We start from the raw sequence: 15,449 nt of genomic DNA on the forward strand, positions 1-15,449 counted from the left end.
TGTCGCCATGACCCCCTCATCCACACATACATGTATGCTGCCTGGCACCATGACCCCCTCATCCACATATACATGTATGCTGCCTGTCACCATGACCCCCTCATCCACACACACGTATGCTGCCTGTTGCTCTGACCCCTCATCCACACATACATGTATGCTGCCTGTCACTGTGACCCCCTCATCCACACACAGGTATGCTGCCTGTCACTCTGACCCCTCATCCCACACACGTATGCTGCCTGTCACCGTGACCCCCTCATCCACACACACGTATGCTGCCTGTCGCTCTGACCCCTCATCCACACACACATGTATGCTGCCTGTCACCGTGACCCCCTCATCCATAAACACACGTATGCTGCCTGTTGCCATGACCCCCTCATCCACACACACACATTTGCTGCCTGTCACTCTGACCCCTCATCCACACGCACATGTATGCTGCCTGTCGCCATGACCCCCTCATCCACACATGTATGCTGGCTGTTGCTCTGACCCCTTATCCACACATACATGTATGCTGCCTGTCACCGTGACCCCCTCATCCACACATACGTCTATGCTGCCTGTCGCCATGACCCTCTCATCCACACACACGTATGCTGCCTGTTGCTCTGATCCCTCATCCACACGCACATGTATGCTGCCTGTTGCCATGACTCCCTCATCCACACACGTATGCTGCCTGTTGCTCTGACCCCTCATCCACACATACATGTATGCTGCCTGTCACCGTGACCCCTCATCCACGCATACGTCTATGCTGCCTGTCGCCATGACCCCCTCATCCACACACACATGTATGCTGCCTGTCACTCTGACCCCTCATCCACACGCACATGTATGCTGCCTGTCGCCATGACCCCCTCATCCACACGTGTATGCTGGCTGTTGCTCTGACCCCTTATCCACACATACATGTATGCTGCCTGTCACCGTGACCCCCTCATCCACACATACGTCTATGCTGCCTGTCGCCATAACCCCCTCATCCACACACGTATGCTGCCTGTTGCTCTGACCCCTTATCCACACATACATGTATGCTGCCTGTCACCGTGACCCCCTCATCCACACATACGTCTATGCTGCCTGTCGCCATGACCCCCTCATCCACACACACGTATGCTGCCTGTTGCTCTGATCCCTCATCCACACGCACATTTATGCTGCCTGTTGCCATGACTCCCTCATCCACACACGTATGCTGCCTGTTGCTCTGACCCCTCATCCACACATACATGTATGCTGCCTGTCACCGGACCCCTCATCCACGCATCCGTCTATGTTGCCTGTCGCTCTCCATGCTGGCTCTAACATCCTGGCTTCTTTACTTGCCCGTACTTCACAGGTTCATCTGCTACGGTCTGGTGACTAGACTTCCTACGCTGTCGGGTGCGCAGGCAGAGAAAACAGCTAATGTAGAAGTAACTGAGCCAACCGTCCTGACTGGTGGTGTTAGTTTCCTCAACAGATTAATTCCTTCAATTCGTCTACTGCTTATGCAATGAGGATGCATAAAGAAAGCTTGGCACTATAAGGGCACTCAGCAGCTGGATGGGCTCTAAGAATTTTAGAGCTCAGCCAATTCTTTCCTCATCTTTCAGTGAGTAAACTCAAATCTGAAGCAATGAAGTGGGCTGCTAAATGGCACAGTGCCAGTTAGTGGCAGAGCTGATACTTGGTTATGTTACGGGTTGAACTGTGTCTCTCAAAAAGGTATGTGGAAGCCCTAACCCTTGTACCTGTGATTGTGACCATTTGGAAACAGGACTTTTCCTTTGTTTTGTCCATGAGGTCATACTGGGGGATCAGGGTGGGTCCTAAAGCGAATCCCTTCTGATCGGTACCTTCCAGAAAGGGAAAACAGACACAGAGAGTCACACGTGGGGGAGACAAGCCACGTGAGAATGGAGGCAAACATGTCTGTGAGGAGCAAAGGGACCACAAGGACGGCCAGCAGCCTCCAGAAACTAGCGTAGAGGCCCACAGAAGGAAGCAACGTGGCTGAGGCCCTGTTTGGACGTTTAACCCTTCCTAAGTGGGAGAAAATAAATTTCTGTTTTTTAAAGCCACCCATTAGCGGCATTTCTGTTACAGCAGCACGAGGTAACTAAGACAAAGTCCAATCAAACTACCAAAACATTTTCCAGTATCTTCATTTAGATACAGAACGTGTCACTGATGGCTGATTGTTATTCTGCATGGTTAACATGTGCAGAAGGGGGAATGTGTGTTAGACAGATGTTGTGTAAAACACGAGGAGAAACGGTCCTTTTTAAAGGACACAGAAATGTATTTTTCATTTAAAAAAAAAAAAAGAAGTTTCCCATGTGACAGTCATTATTTATTGCTTAAACTCTTCATCTGAGTTTTATCAGCTCTTTTTTGGGGGATTGGAAGCCCTTGTGGCACAGTGGTTAAGAGCTACGGCTGCTAACCAAAAGGTCAGCAGTTCGAATCCAAGAGGCGCTCCTTGGAAACTCTATGGGTCCTATAAGGTCGCTATGAGTGAGAATCAACTTGATGGCAATGGGTTTGGTTTGGTTTTTTGGGGGGGATTAATCTTCCCATTTGTGAACTGAAAATGATCATACCAGTCACTTGTAGGATATGTTGTCATTTGTGAGGCACTTTTACCTACACGATTTTATCTAATTCTCCTGACAACTCTGACATCTTTTAGTTATCGTTTAGTGTGCTCTTGCTCCCTCACAGCTCTTCTCCGCACAGCAGCCAGGGCGATTCCTTTAATGCCTGACTCAGATCATGTCACTTGCTCTTTATTCAAAACTTGTGGTGTTCCCACTGACCTGGGCCCCTCGTTTACCTCTGGCCTTTTTATCTGCTCCTTCTCCTTCCACACTATGCCCCCAACTGGCAGGCTCCTTGAACACGCCGGGCGGACTCCCTCTTCCAGGTATTTGCTCAAGTTATATCTTCTGTCTGGTACACTCCCCACGCTTGACTAACTTCCTCTCCTTTTTTGAACTCATTCACCTTCTCAGTGAGGCTTACCGTGAGCATCCGGTGTAATACTGTATACCCTAACCTCTCACTCTGATCTCTCTTTTATGGTTTCATTCTTTGTTTTTGTTTTTTCATAGCACTTACCCTATTCAGTGCTTACTATCTGTCTCCTCTGCTAGAACCAAGGCTCCATGAGAGCAGAAATCCTTGTCTTTTTGTTCCCTGCTGGATTCCAAGTACCTAGAGCAATGCCTTATACAGAGTAGGTACTCAAAATTGTATTCAATACACGAGTCATGTCTTTTACTAACGAGGGACTAAGGATTGGAAAGGCAAAGTGATTTCTAAAGTCATCAAGCTCGTTAGTAACAGACTTGACCTCAACCTTGCTATTCTTAACAATTTATTGGCTAACAAGCTATCTTAAGACTTAAAAGGTTCTTTGTTAATACATAAGTCAAATATTCTTTAGATAGACTTCAATATTAAAGAAAAAATTAAAACCATTATGGGGCTACAGAGGAAAAAAAAATTTTTTTTTTTTTTTTGAAGGGGAGCTAAAACGTCTTTATTCTGATTAAGTCCTTATTCTTTGAGACACAGAGCAGAGGCAGCTACAGTGAATTTTACAATTTTAACTCTGATATCTTCACACGAGAGATGGCAGGTTGGAGGCCAACACCATCTCACCCTGCAGTCCTCTGCGAGAGAACACTGAGCTGTTCCCTCAGTCAGTCATGAACCCCACAATCTTCTCCAGGAACTGGCAGTACAACGGCAGCTTCCAAGCCAAGGAGACGCTCAATAAAATGCATGGACAAAGTAATACATTCATTCTTTTTTTTCAAAATTTACTAGATATTTCCAGTCTCTTGTTTCTTGGTAATACCCTAGGTAGTTTCTATGAAGGGGCCACGAGTGAGTCTTCTGGAAAGGTTCAAGTGATCTAGGGAAATGGAATTCCTTTGGTATTCTATCCTGGGGTTAGTATGCAACGAAAATACCAGGAAAATTCCATAACTGTGACTCCCACCATAATGAGGTGCTTTGGATGAAAACACCCACCTGGCTTACAGTGTTCTGCTGCATTTTCTTAAATAATCCTTGACAATGAATATTTTCCAGGATACTGCATAAGGAATGTACCTTATTATGTATGGCCAGTGCGCAGCAGTGGGAGGCCTTCCCTACCCCTGCATAGTGGGCACACTTCCATTCTCTTCTACTTCCTCCTGTTGAAACAGCAGCAAACCTGGATAGAACAGCTGCCTGTTAAAACTAAATGACGAAATATTTGAAATGTGAAAAATCAAGAGAGAGATGACACTGAAGCCATGTGTTCACAGCTTCTGTTTACTCGGAGGTTTACTGCAGTCCCAGCTGGATTCCTGAGACTAAAGGAATAGCTGTAGTAGCATAAAAAGAAAGCAAAAAACAGGGGTCTGTTCTAATTAAATGATTTCCATCTTTGTAAAAGAAAAACTTTCACAGGGGAAAGGCCGTGATCTTCCCTTGAGAAGCCCTATGTTCCAATTTCATTGCATCACCTGGGCTCAATGGAAATATATTGATAGCATTCCTTTCAAGCCTAGATTAAAAAAAAAAAAAAAGTGTCTGAGATCACTTTTCAATCTGAGTAAAGACGAAAATCCGTTAATAAAAAGTAGTACCTGAAACACAGTCTTGAGACAGCAACTTGACTTAAGACAAGAATACAGCTCTTTGTTTATTTGAAAAAAAAGATAAATATGAGAGCCTTGATCACTTTTACAATAAATAAATAAAGTCTAAACATTCGAGTGACTTCGATTAAAAAGAGAAAGAAAATAAACTGACTTCTGCCGAAAAGCCATTATATGTTTTAGTTATAAAGGAATAAGACATATCACAAATCTTTACATCCAGGATACGGTGTACTGGGCATACTACAAACAGAAGCCCGCAGTTTCCTCAGCAGACATCTTTTAAATTGCTGGTGGGGGTCGGGTGACACAATGATGGAGAGAGAGCCCTGAAAGAAAAGGCACTGTCACGTCCTGTCAGCCATCAACAAAGGACTGAGCGAAGGGTTCTCCTTAACCTCTCCTGGGACTCAGTTTCCTCAACTGCAAAATGAGAGGCCTGGACTCCATCAGAGGCACCCTGAGGCTACTCACAGTTCAAGGTTTCTGTATTAAGATGGGTTCCTTTCTGGGATTACAAACGGTCATGAATTACACTCCCATTCTATTCCTTATGAGATTACTTTAAATATTTGCCCACAACTTGTCAGGTGCTCCAACTTCAGGTCTGTGGAGTGCTCTTCACACGTCTCATTGAATTCTCACGTCAACCCTGTAAAGTGGGAATTATCCCCATTTAAACAGAGGAAGAAACCAGAGGCTTCTGAAAAAGCCAAACCAAACCCGTTGCCGTGGAGTCGATTCCAACTCTTAGTGACCCTAGAGGACAGGGTAGAACTGCCCCATAGAGTGTCCAAGGAGCACCTGGGGGATTCAAACTGCAGACCTTTTGATTAGCAAACTAGCTCTTGACCACTACGCCACCAGGGTTTTAGAAGATCCTTATCGGTTCTCCAAGGCCATATAGGTTGGAAGTGGTAAAGTCTGAATGCCAGCTAGAAGATACATTTGAATCTAAAATCAGTCCCCTTAACTCCTATGCATATAACATCCCATATGAAAAATCACAAAAATTCATACGATAATTATGTCATAAATTTGTGTGATAATAACCAAATTCTGCTTAGCTGCTACCTTGGGGGAAACCCTGGTGGCTTAGTGGCTAAGTACTACGGCTGCTAACCAAAAGGCCAGCAGTTCGAGTCCCCCAGGCACTCCTTCGAAACTCTTCGGGGCAGTTCTACTCTGACCTCTAGGGTCGCTATGGGTCGGAATCGACTTGACGGCACTGGGTTTGGTTTGGTTTTGGTCACTACTTTGGGAGGGTGAGGAATGGAATCCAGTGGGGAGACATAAAGGGAGTTTTAACTTTGTACTATTTTATAAAATTTGTAATATTTATAAAAAACAAACAAAAATGGAAGCAAGCAGAAGAAAAAATTAAGATTCGAAGAAGCTGAGTGGTGGGTATATAAATATTACATTATTTTTTATTATTCTCTACATGCTTGAAACGGAAACCCTGGTGATGCAGTGGCTAAGTGCTATGGCTGCTAACCAAAAGGTCGAGAGATTAAATTCACCAGGCACTCCTTGGAAACTGTGGGGCAGTAAGTTCTACCCCGTCCTATATGGTCACTGTGAGTCGGAATCGACTCGACAGCAATGGGATATGCTTGAAACACTTCATAGAACGTAAGTATAAAAATTTTTGTTAGCAATGAAGCATTATTATTACGTAGTTTTCTTTTTCCAATTTGCCTCATAGTTTCCCCCCTTCTGTCTCATAGCTTTTCCCAACATTTTACAATGAGAAAATTTTTAAACATACAGAAAAGTTGAAAGAATTTTACAGTGAACACAACACCTATATAGCCACTGTCTAGATGCATATTAAAAAATCGCTTTCCTCTTTCTTTTATATTTGAATAAATATAGAGTTTGCCAGGGATCAAAATTTGAAATACTATGGTATTGGGCCAAGGTGCTCAACTAGAATTTGAATGTAGAAGCTAGTAGTATCTTGGTGCTACTTCTATGAAATTCAACCTTCAAAACTTACCAATAACATTGAAATAGAAGACAACTAAATTATTTGTTTCTCTTAGAACCATATGTCCTAGAAAACACTGTCTGTCTACAGCTTATTACCCAACTGATGGGGCATACTGGGAAAGAAGGCTGAGGAGACGTTTCTAAAGGGCTCTTGAAATACTGTTGCATTTAAGGACATTTAGGTTTTTTTGTTTTTGTTTTTTATAACTTCGAGAACAGAGTGAAAAATACCTACATTAGTCCAACCATTCATCCCACATGTGTGGTGATTCCAATGGAAACATTTCTGTCACTTAGTTTCTTATGCATACTGACTTCACATGGCAGCAGCAGAGTCAGGAATCACTGTTACCAGAGTCTATCACCAAATATTTCATCTACAAACATCATGTGATATCAAGAACATAACAAACAATAGACTCAGAGGTCAACAATGATGTGGCCATAAAACCAATAAGTACCATTACTACAAAAATAGGCATGTTGCCAGTGAGAAGGATACTGACTAGACACTGCGCTGAGAGCTATCGTGGTGTGGCGGAAAGAAAAGCGCCTTGGCGTCAGGAGACCTGAGATTGAAGCCGGTCTCCACTGACCTCTGAGGAGGTGCTGGGAGCCTCATCAGTTTCCTCATCTATGAAGAAGAGGTAATCCTGATGCCTTCCTCCTAGAACTACTGTGAGCACCAACTAAGTAAACAAATGAGAAAGAACTCTGGAAACTCTCAAATGCTCTTTGAAGTTGTTTTTTTTTTTTTTTTAATTTATTAATTCTTTTTCTTCACAGGTTAATTATTTCCTCATCAAAAGAATTTACAGACTGCCTTTCAAAAAATATACTTTAATAAGAGATCTTTTCTGTCAGGAGCTTTAGACAACTAAGACCTATTAATAGTAGCATCACTGCTCTCAGGAATCAAAGTGCTTTTCTTACTCTCTGGTCGGTTGGTAAGTTCCTCCGTGAAGCTGCTGCTTGTGACGACGTCTCAGTGTAAACCTGCGTCCAACACGCCGTACAAGAAAATTAGTGTGAGATCAGACTGCAGACCAGCCTTGCCAGCGTGAACACTGACGCCAACAGCGGCTGAGGGGCGACCTGACTTGAATTTGAGCAAGTGCCAACCTCGTTAGCTGCCCATCCAGGATGTCTTAGTTTTTGTGCTCACGGCTCAGTCTTCGGTTACGCTGGATTAGGATACATTTCAGAAACCATAAACCAAATTTTCACTCTCGTCACGCACGATACGGTTATAGGCTGATAGGTATTTTAGAAGTTTTATTCCCCCGCATGCATTCCTTTACTGACATTCCAGCTTTGTTTTTCGTTCTTATTTCTATGTATAATTATTTTTGACTAAAATCATTATGGAGTTAGAACCTTAGTTTTTTTCAGTTAACATAAGCATACTCCTATGCTATTGAGCACTCTGTGAAAATGATATTTAAGCTCTACGTAAGTTAATCGTTCTAGAACTGAACGTCTGTTCCTTCCTCTCCCACCTTCTACTACTATAAAGAACTATGTAACACAAAGTTGTCAAATGAGGTTGGCATTTCAAACGAAATAGGATGAGCATTTCTTGGAATAATCTATGTTTTATGCTCGTTTTTTATGCTTTGATTTTTTTTTTCAATAAACATGGTTATATAGAATTATTCAAAATATACTGCTGTAGCTTCACATCCCATCAGTTTTATGCAAAATAAGACATAAAACCATTCAAATGGCTGTAATCGGACTTAAAACTCTATAAAATCCTTAAGACTTTATATATAATTTATTTAGTGGCAACAAATACCACAATAACACTTGAAGTCACTGAGGAAAACTGCAAAAGGCTTGACTGTTAGGGTTTTTATTTGTTCTTATTGCACAACTCAGTAAAATATTGAGATGAAAGATGAAAATGCCTGGCACACAGTAGGGACTCAGTGAATTTCAGTTTCCTTTCCCTTCCCCACCATTGTCTTCCGGAAGACAAAAACTGTTGTTGTGAGGATTTCATCATTTCCAGATGCCTGCTCTTCAAATGGCATCTAGAGCAATACACATTGATGTCACAAAGCCTGGAATTTCTGGTGGGAAATCAGCAGTAGATGAACTCACTGGATACAAAGATCCTGTTTTCATGTCAATATCCTCAGTAATAAAATATGAGGAAAGAGAGGAAGTATAACACAAATACCCCTCACTCGCTACTGCAGTCTCAATTTACACTGAAAAGAAGTCTCATAGATTGAGGTTTTAGTTGTTCTTCAAGAAAGAGAGACAAAAGAACCCTTAACAACCCTTAATAAGTCCAAAGACCGGTACTCAAGTCTGAGCTCTGAAAAAGGGCTTTCTGTGTCAGCACAGTTCTCTACGGTCTATCGTTACAGAACAAGGCTGGCTTCCCTGAGACTGCAAAAGGAAGATGTTCCGGGAAAATGCTTGTTTTAAGTTTATCACCTAGTTATTTTGATTATTTTATACTTAAATTGCCATAGATTATTTAAGGAATAATCTATTTGTAAAAGCAAAAAAATATTTTCAGTGATTACCATTTCATTCTTTCAGTGTTATACTTTTCCCCCTTCTTTTTGATCATTTTTTTGATGGCCTATACGTAACAATTAAAAAAAACCAAACCAAACCCACTGCCATTGAGTCGATTCCGACTCATAGTGACCCTATAGGACAGAGTAGAACTGCCCCATAGAGTTTCCAAGGAGCGCCTGGTAGATCTGAACTGCTGACCTCTTGGTTAACAGCTGTAGCACTTAACCACTATGGCACCAGGGTTTCCTATGTAACAATTAGATTATAAAATATGTAAGGTTCCCCCCATCCAACTCTTTTCCATTAGAACTGGGATTCCAATCTGTCCATCATGGGGCTAGCAGGCATTTAATTGCCCTCTGAGGTGAAGGCAGTTGGGGAGAGGTGGGCAGATGTAATAAAGATGAACACAAGGCTCAACCAAGGTTTAAAAGTAACCTGGCTATCCTAATAACTTAGTAACATTTAAAACTGATGTTAACTAGTTATTTTATTTAAATTTATTTAGAGGACAGTGAGAATTGCCTGAGGAAGTGCACAGAGGACCACTAGTGAAGGCTCAGCATTGTTTATGTCGTACTCAGCAACTCAGCTCAGGCCTGACACTTACAAACCGCACCCCTCAAAACAATCGGGACACCCCCATCCCTCAGGGAAGCTATTCAGCGATGCTCTTGTAATTCTAGCAAGCCGCTCTAGGAGGGGCATGCTTATCAAAGAATTCCTTCCAACCACGAAGTTCGTTTTCTGAGGGATGTTCTCATAAGTACAATTTTCTGTCTTTTTAAAGGTTCCTTTTTTTTTTTTTTTTTAAGCATTTTAAGTGAATTTTTAGTTCTTCTTTCAGTAACGATTAGCACTCTTTACAGACTGATAGCTGTCTAGTTCGTCCATTTCTTCTTCTGGCTCTCAAACTAGTTCAACTGAAAACTGCAGATACAGCCTCTGCCGGTGGACAATGGACGTGGTGGAGGTGAATGTAAGGGGTGCTGACGCTCCACCCTCGATTCTGCGTCAGTCTCCTTGAAGATCTAGTCCTGTAAATACTGTCAGCACCTCCTTCCCTCCCAACTGATCATAAACAAATCCTCATCCTCTGCTTCTCTGTACATCCTCATTTTCCAAAATGACCAGGCTTTGGACAGCTTAAGACAAAGTGGTTGAGAGGTCTCATACTGCAGCGTGTAGAACCCTGTACCTGGCAGGGTCGACGTGTGCCCACCACCCAACAAGTCAGTCAGAGGCCAGGAACTTGCTCAGAGGGCTGGGACTCAGGAGAAATCGCATCATCCACATATCTAAGGAAGTGTCCGCTGTCACGTGTTTCTGGGTACTGCTAATCCATGGCCCTTGGATTTAGTCTACGGCTGAGTTCTCTGCACAGGGTCTCATAACCACTTGCTTTCTTCCTTATTTACCAAAGCTGCCTCGCCAGTGATACTGTATTCTCATAAAGAAGCTCCTGGCTGCAATCTAATCATCTAAAACTTTCTGAGACCACAATAAACCATCCAGGCCCCAGGACTGCTGTTCTCCTGAAAAATAAAACTATGTATAAATCCATGCCAAAAATCGTAATCAGACCCATGATAGTCAAAAGCTGGAAACAACTCAAATGTCCACCAATCACCAAATGGAGAAATAGCGTTCTATGTCTTAATTACAGTCGTTATTATACAACCGTATTCAGTTACTAAAACTCATCAACCCCATGCTGACACGGGTGAATTTTGTTGTATGGAATCTCAGTAAAGTTGGGGGAAAAAAGTCATGAGCTGAAATGAGGGAAAAAAAAAAAAGTTAACCGAAAGTACATACTGTAACAGACGAGTTTGAGGACATTCAGTTGGAATTCAATATGGCGGAATCAGAAGTCGGGTCAGATGACTTTACATTTGCCAGACTTCAATGAGTCAGTTTTCTTTTTAAATTACTTTTATAAAACCTAACTAACTCCTAACTCATCACAGTTGAGTTGATTCCTATTCATAGCAACCCTATAGGATGGAACAGAACTGCCCCATAGGATTTCCCAGGAACAGCTGGTGGATTTGAACTGCCAACCTCTTGGTTAGCAGCCAATTTCTTTTTTTTTTTTTATTGTGCTTTAAGTGAAAGTTTACAAATCAAGTCAGTCTTTCATATGAAAATTTATATATACCTTGTTATGTACTCCTAGTTGCTCTCCCCCTAATGAGACAGCACACTCCTTCTCTCCACCCTGTATTCCCCATGTTCATTCAGCCAGCTTCTGATCCTCTCTGCTTTCTTAACTCCCCTCCAGACAGGGGCTGCCCACATAGTCTCATGTGTCTACTTGAGCCAAGAAGCTCACTCTTCACCAGTATCATTTTCTATCCCAAGGTCCAGTTCAATCCCTGTCTGAAGAGTTGGCTTTGCGAATGGTTCCTGTCTTGGGCTAACAGAAGGTCTGGGGACCATGACCTCCGGGGTCCTTCTAGTCTCTGTCAGACCATTAAGTATGGTCTTTTTACGAGAATTTGAGGTCGGCATCCCACTGCTCTCCTGCTCCCTCAGGGGTTCTCTGTTGCGTTCCCTGTCAGGGTAGTCATCAGTTGTAGCCAGGTACCATCTAGCTCTTCTGGTCTCAGGCTGATGTAGTCTCTGATTTATGTGGCCCTTTCTGTCTCTGGGGGCTCATAATTACCTTGTGTCCTTGGTGTTCTTCATTCTCCTTTGCTCAGGTGGGTTGAGACCGATTGATGCATCTTAGACGGCCGCTTGCTAGTGTTTAAGACCGCAGACACCACTCACCATAGTGGGATGCAGAATGTTTTCCTAATACATTTTGTTATGCCAATTAACCTAGATGTCCTCTGAAACCATGGTCCCCAGACTTCTTCCCCTGCTACACTACACTGGCCTTCGAAGCATTCAGTTTATTCAGGAAACGTCTTTGCTTTTGTTTAGTCCAGTTGTACTGACCTCTCCTGTATTGTGTGTTGTCTTTCCCTTCACCTAAAATAGCTCTTATCTACTATACTCCCTCCCTCCCTCCTTCCCCACTCTCGTATCCATCAAAGAATACTTTCTTCTGTGTTTAAACTATTTCTTGAGTTCTTATAATAGTGGTCTCATATGATATCTGTCCTTTAGCAGCCAAGTTCTCAATCACTGGGCCAAAAAGGGACAGACTCCTGGTCTATATAACTCAGACCACCAGAGACGCTCACACAGCTTACCCCAAATCAATACACATCATTAACTAGAAAAATAAATGGCTATTACCAACACAGAGAAACTTAAACAGATGTCCCTAGCTCTAGGTTGGAATAAAAAGAGTGGACCCAGAAGATAAGAAATTCCTGATCTCTCCACTAAGAAAGTCCTGCTCCCATATCCTTTGTTGGTGAGGGTATTTCTTTCAGACAGAAATCATCACAAGGGATTTTCAATCAAGATTCCTATCTCATATGAGGAAAGAACTGTGTCACATTAGACTAAAATCAGTTATGGGATTCAGTGTTTTCAAATCTCTTATTCCTTCAACCCATCCTAAACTGTACTGCCCTATCGATCTCACTAAAGAGTTATGCTCGAGTGTTTCCCTTGTTGAAAAGCTGTCAGTGGCTCCCCACCGTCTACTGAAATTAGCCAACCTAAGGCTTGGCAGTAAGTCTACTGTTTCCAGCTCTATCTCTGTCCCGTGATCTACGCTGATGTATTCATGGTTTCTTATACACACTCTGATCTTTTCCTCACGTTTGCCTTTATTTTGTGTTCTTTTTGCCTGAAACATTCTCATATATGCATTTCTGACTGGCATATAGCAGATGGTCAATAATTATTATTTGTTGAATGAATGATGGGCTCATTCCATACAAACTCCACGTGAGGGCTGAGGGGGCGTGGGCTTTAACCATGGAAATAATTTACAATGAATGGTGTAGAGGCTCGGAGGATTCTAGCAAGGTAGGAACAATGATAACAGGGTGGTCCTGGGATCCCTCTTTAAAGGCAGGGGGTTAGAAGGGAGTATATTTTATGTAGGTGAAACTATCTTTTCAGAATCGCTTGAGAAATTTAGTTTGTCCCAGTTGTATTTTTGTCCAAATGTCTATTTTACAGAAAGGATGCCTTCATTTGCTTTGAGAAAAATGTTTACAGTTAAAGCGACTACTGGACTCCTGGATAACATAAAGATGTGCAATTAGAAAAATGAACGCCACTTACTGCCATGTTATAGAAACTGACTGTACTGTTTTTAAAAATATCTGCCCTGCAATCCCACGGCATAATTGGTCATAAAGAATAGGCCAACTTTTTCAGCCATCACACTTTATTTTATAAAGTGTGTGTGGGGTGGGGAGAGTGAAATATAATTTCTCTCTCTTTTATGGACAATACAGAAAAAGGGATATTTAAACGTGTAGGGGAATCCAACTGAAATAATTAAGGTGGAAGCGATGTCTAATGTCAGAAATAAACTTTGATAAAGAAAAGAAACTATATTCTCTTATCTTATGACATTTAGAAAGGCAAAACTGGGGAGGAGGAACAGGGAGACCTACAGCTTCATAATCACACGTTTTAGGAGCCAGAAGTCAAACAGCAGAAGCAAACATAGGTGGGGAGACAGGTCTCCGCTGCAGTGCAAAACTCAGCAACGCGGAATTTAGGATGAGGCAGCGTCCATGGGAAGGGACTCTCAGACAGTTGTGACTGCACGGGGTCACAACTCCAGCTGTGGTGACCACGGTCACATTCTACCTCCCAAACTGTCTCATTTAAACAGGAAACTGAAGGGACAACTAAGGGCACATCACCGTGGATGGGCAAAGCTCCCGCTTCATGTACAACCCAGAACATACCTCACTCTGAATGCGTATTAGTTAAACCCATGTATCTTTTCCTTATGGAATTTCAATTAGGGAGAAGGAAGTTCTCTGCAGCGCTGACAAGTCACTTATTTGACACAGGAAAACTCAGAAAATAAAGACATTGCGTACTAGTCTGATGATAGTAGAAAAATACAGTTTTACCACCAATACTCAATCCGAATTACTGACGAATAGTTCATACTTACAAAATTTTATTCTTATTGTGCTGCCAAGAATGTGGAAACGGGGTAAGGTAGAGATGAGCTAGCCGCTAATTCACTTATCCCTGTTAATCAAAACTGCAAATTAGACTCAACATGAAGTTTCCTATATTTTATATGGGCTTCTATAGGGTCGCTGTGAGTCGGAATTGACTCAAGGCAACAGGTTTGGTTTTTGGTTTTTTAGGCTCTTAGGCACTTCTGTGATGGTCTCTGTTTTGTTAATTAAATATGGGATAATTATTTAACTAGGGAGTCCCTGGGTGGCGCGAACACCTAAGTGTGTGACGACCAACCAAAAAGGCTGGCACTCAAGCACATCCAGAGAAACGTTGGAAGACGGCCCTGGTCATCGACGAACAAAGGTCATAACCGACGGAGCCCAACGGAGCGCAGCTCTACTCTGAACACACGGGGTCGTCCTGAGTCGGCATCAACTCAAAGGCAACTGGGTACCGGTTTTTTATGTAACTAGGGAACACCATTTTTTACTCAACACATTTGTTTAGGAAAGAAATGTGTTTGCAAGCACAGTCTTTCCAAAACGGCTAAGTTTTGTCCAAATGGGTTGGCCATATTTGGAAAATGCAAACAGGGCAGGACCATTTTATTGTAAAATCACTACAAACCGCGTATTGTCAAATTTTGGAGAAGCTGTGGCCAAGGCTAAGAAATGTTTTAAAGATCAGCCTCCTCCCGACCCCTAGTTACAACGTCTGAAAGAGCTAGGACTGGGATGAATTGTGTTCTAGTCATAAGTTTGTTACAGGCCTGGAGTTAGCTGAAAGGATTGGGTTAAGTAGATTAAAAAGAAAAAGAATTAGTCCAAACAGAGCTCTTCCAGCAATAACCTCTATCTGCTATGTCTCCTCTGAAATCAGTCGGGACATGCTTTGTGGGTAATTTTTGTTTGCATTCGCTTTTAACTTTGTCACGTTCACTAAAGCCTAGATTGCGATATGGATGTAAACACTCAGACAGAGGAGGAATTCAAATCTCAGATGGGTGGCTGGACCAGACAAACTTTAAAGCCCTTCCCTCTTCCCTGAGGTAGGATTATTTTAAAGGTGTGCACTGATTTTAAATCCAATTTGTGATTTTTTAAATTACAAATTCAGTGTACAAATCTGAGGGTTTCAATTACAAACAAGCCTGAAAACTAGCAAGACTGTCTGAGAGTGACCACGGCAGGAATGTAG

At 42.4% G+C, this 15,449-nt stretch overlaps 1 protein-coding gene across 11 annotated transcripts in view; it reads right to left on the bottom strand.

Moving 5' to 3' along the window:
* MCPH1 (microcephalin 1) overlaps positions 1–15,449 on the bottom strand; it is a 331,342-nt gene that overhangs the window by 88,981 nt on the left and 226,912 nt on the right. Inside the window, exon 13 of one of the 11 annotated variants that reach the window (XM_064294945.1) lies at positions 3,225–5,307. The exons of the other annotated variants lie outside the window; for them this stretch is intronic. Within the exon in view, the coding sequence (XP_064151015.1) occupies positions 5,302–5,307 (6 nt within the window). The 3' untranslated portion in view covers positions 3,225–5,301. Of the gene's footprint in view, positions 1–3,224; positions 5,308–15,449 lie in introns of those variants that run through there. 11 annotated transcript variants of the gene reach the window in all.

Source organism: Loxodonta africana, chromosome 12, assembly GCF_030014295.1.
Source record: "Loxodonta africana isolate mLoxAfr1 chromosome 12, mLoxAfr1.hap2, whole genome shotgun sequence".
In the NCBI taxonomy this organism is placed as follows: domain Eukaryota; kingdom Metazoa; phylum Chordata; class Mammalia; order Proboscidea; family Elephantidae; genus Loxodonta; species Loxodonta africana.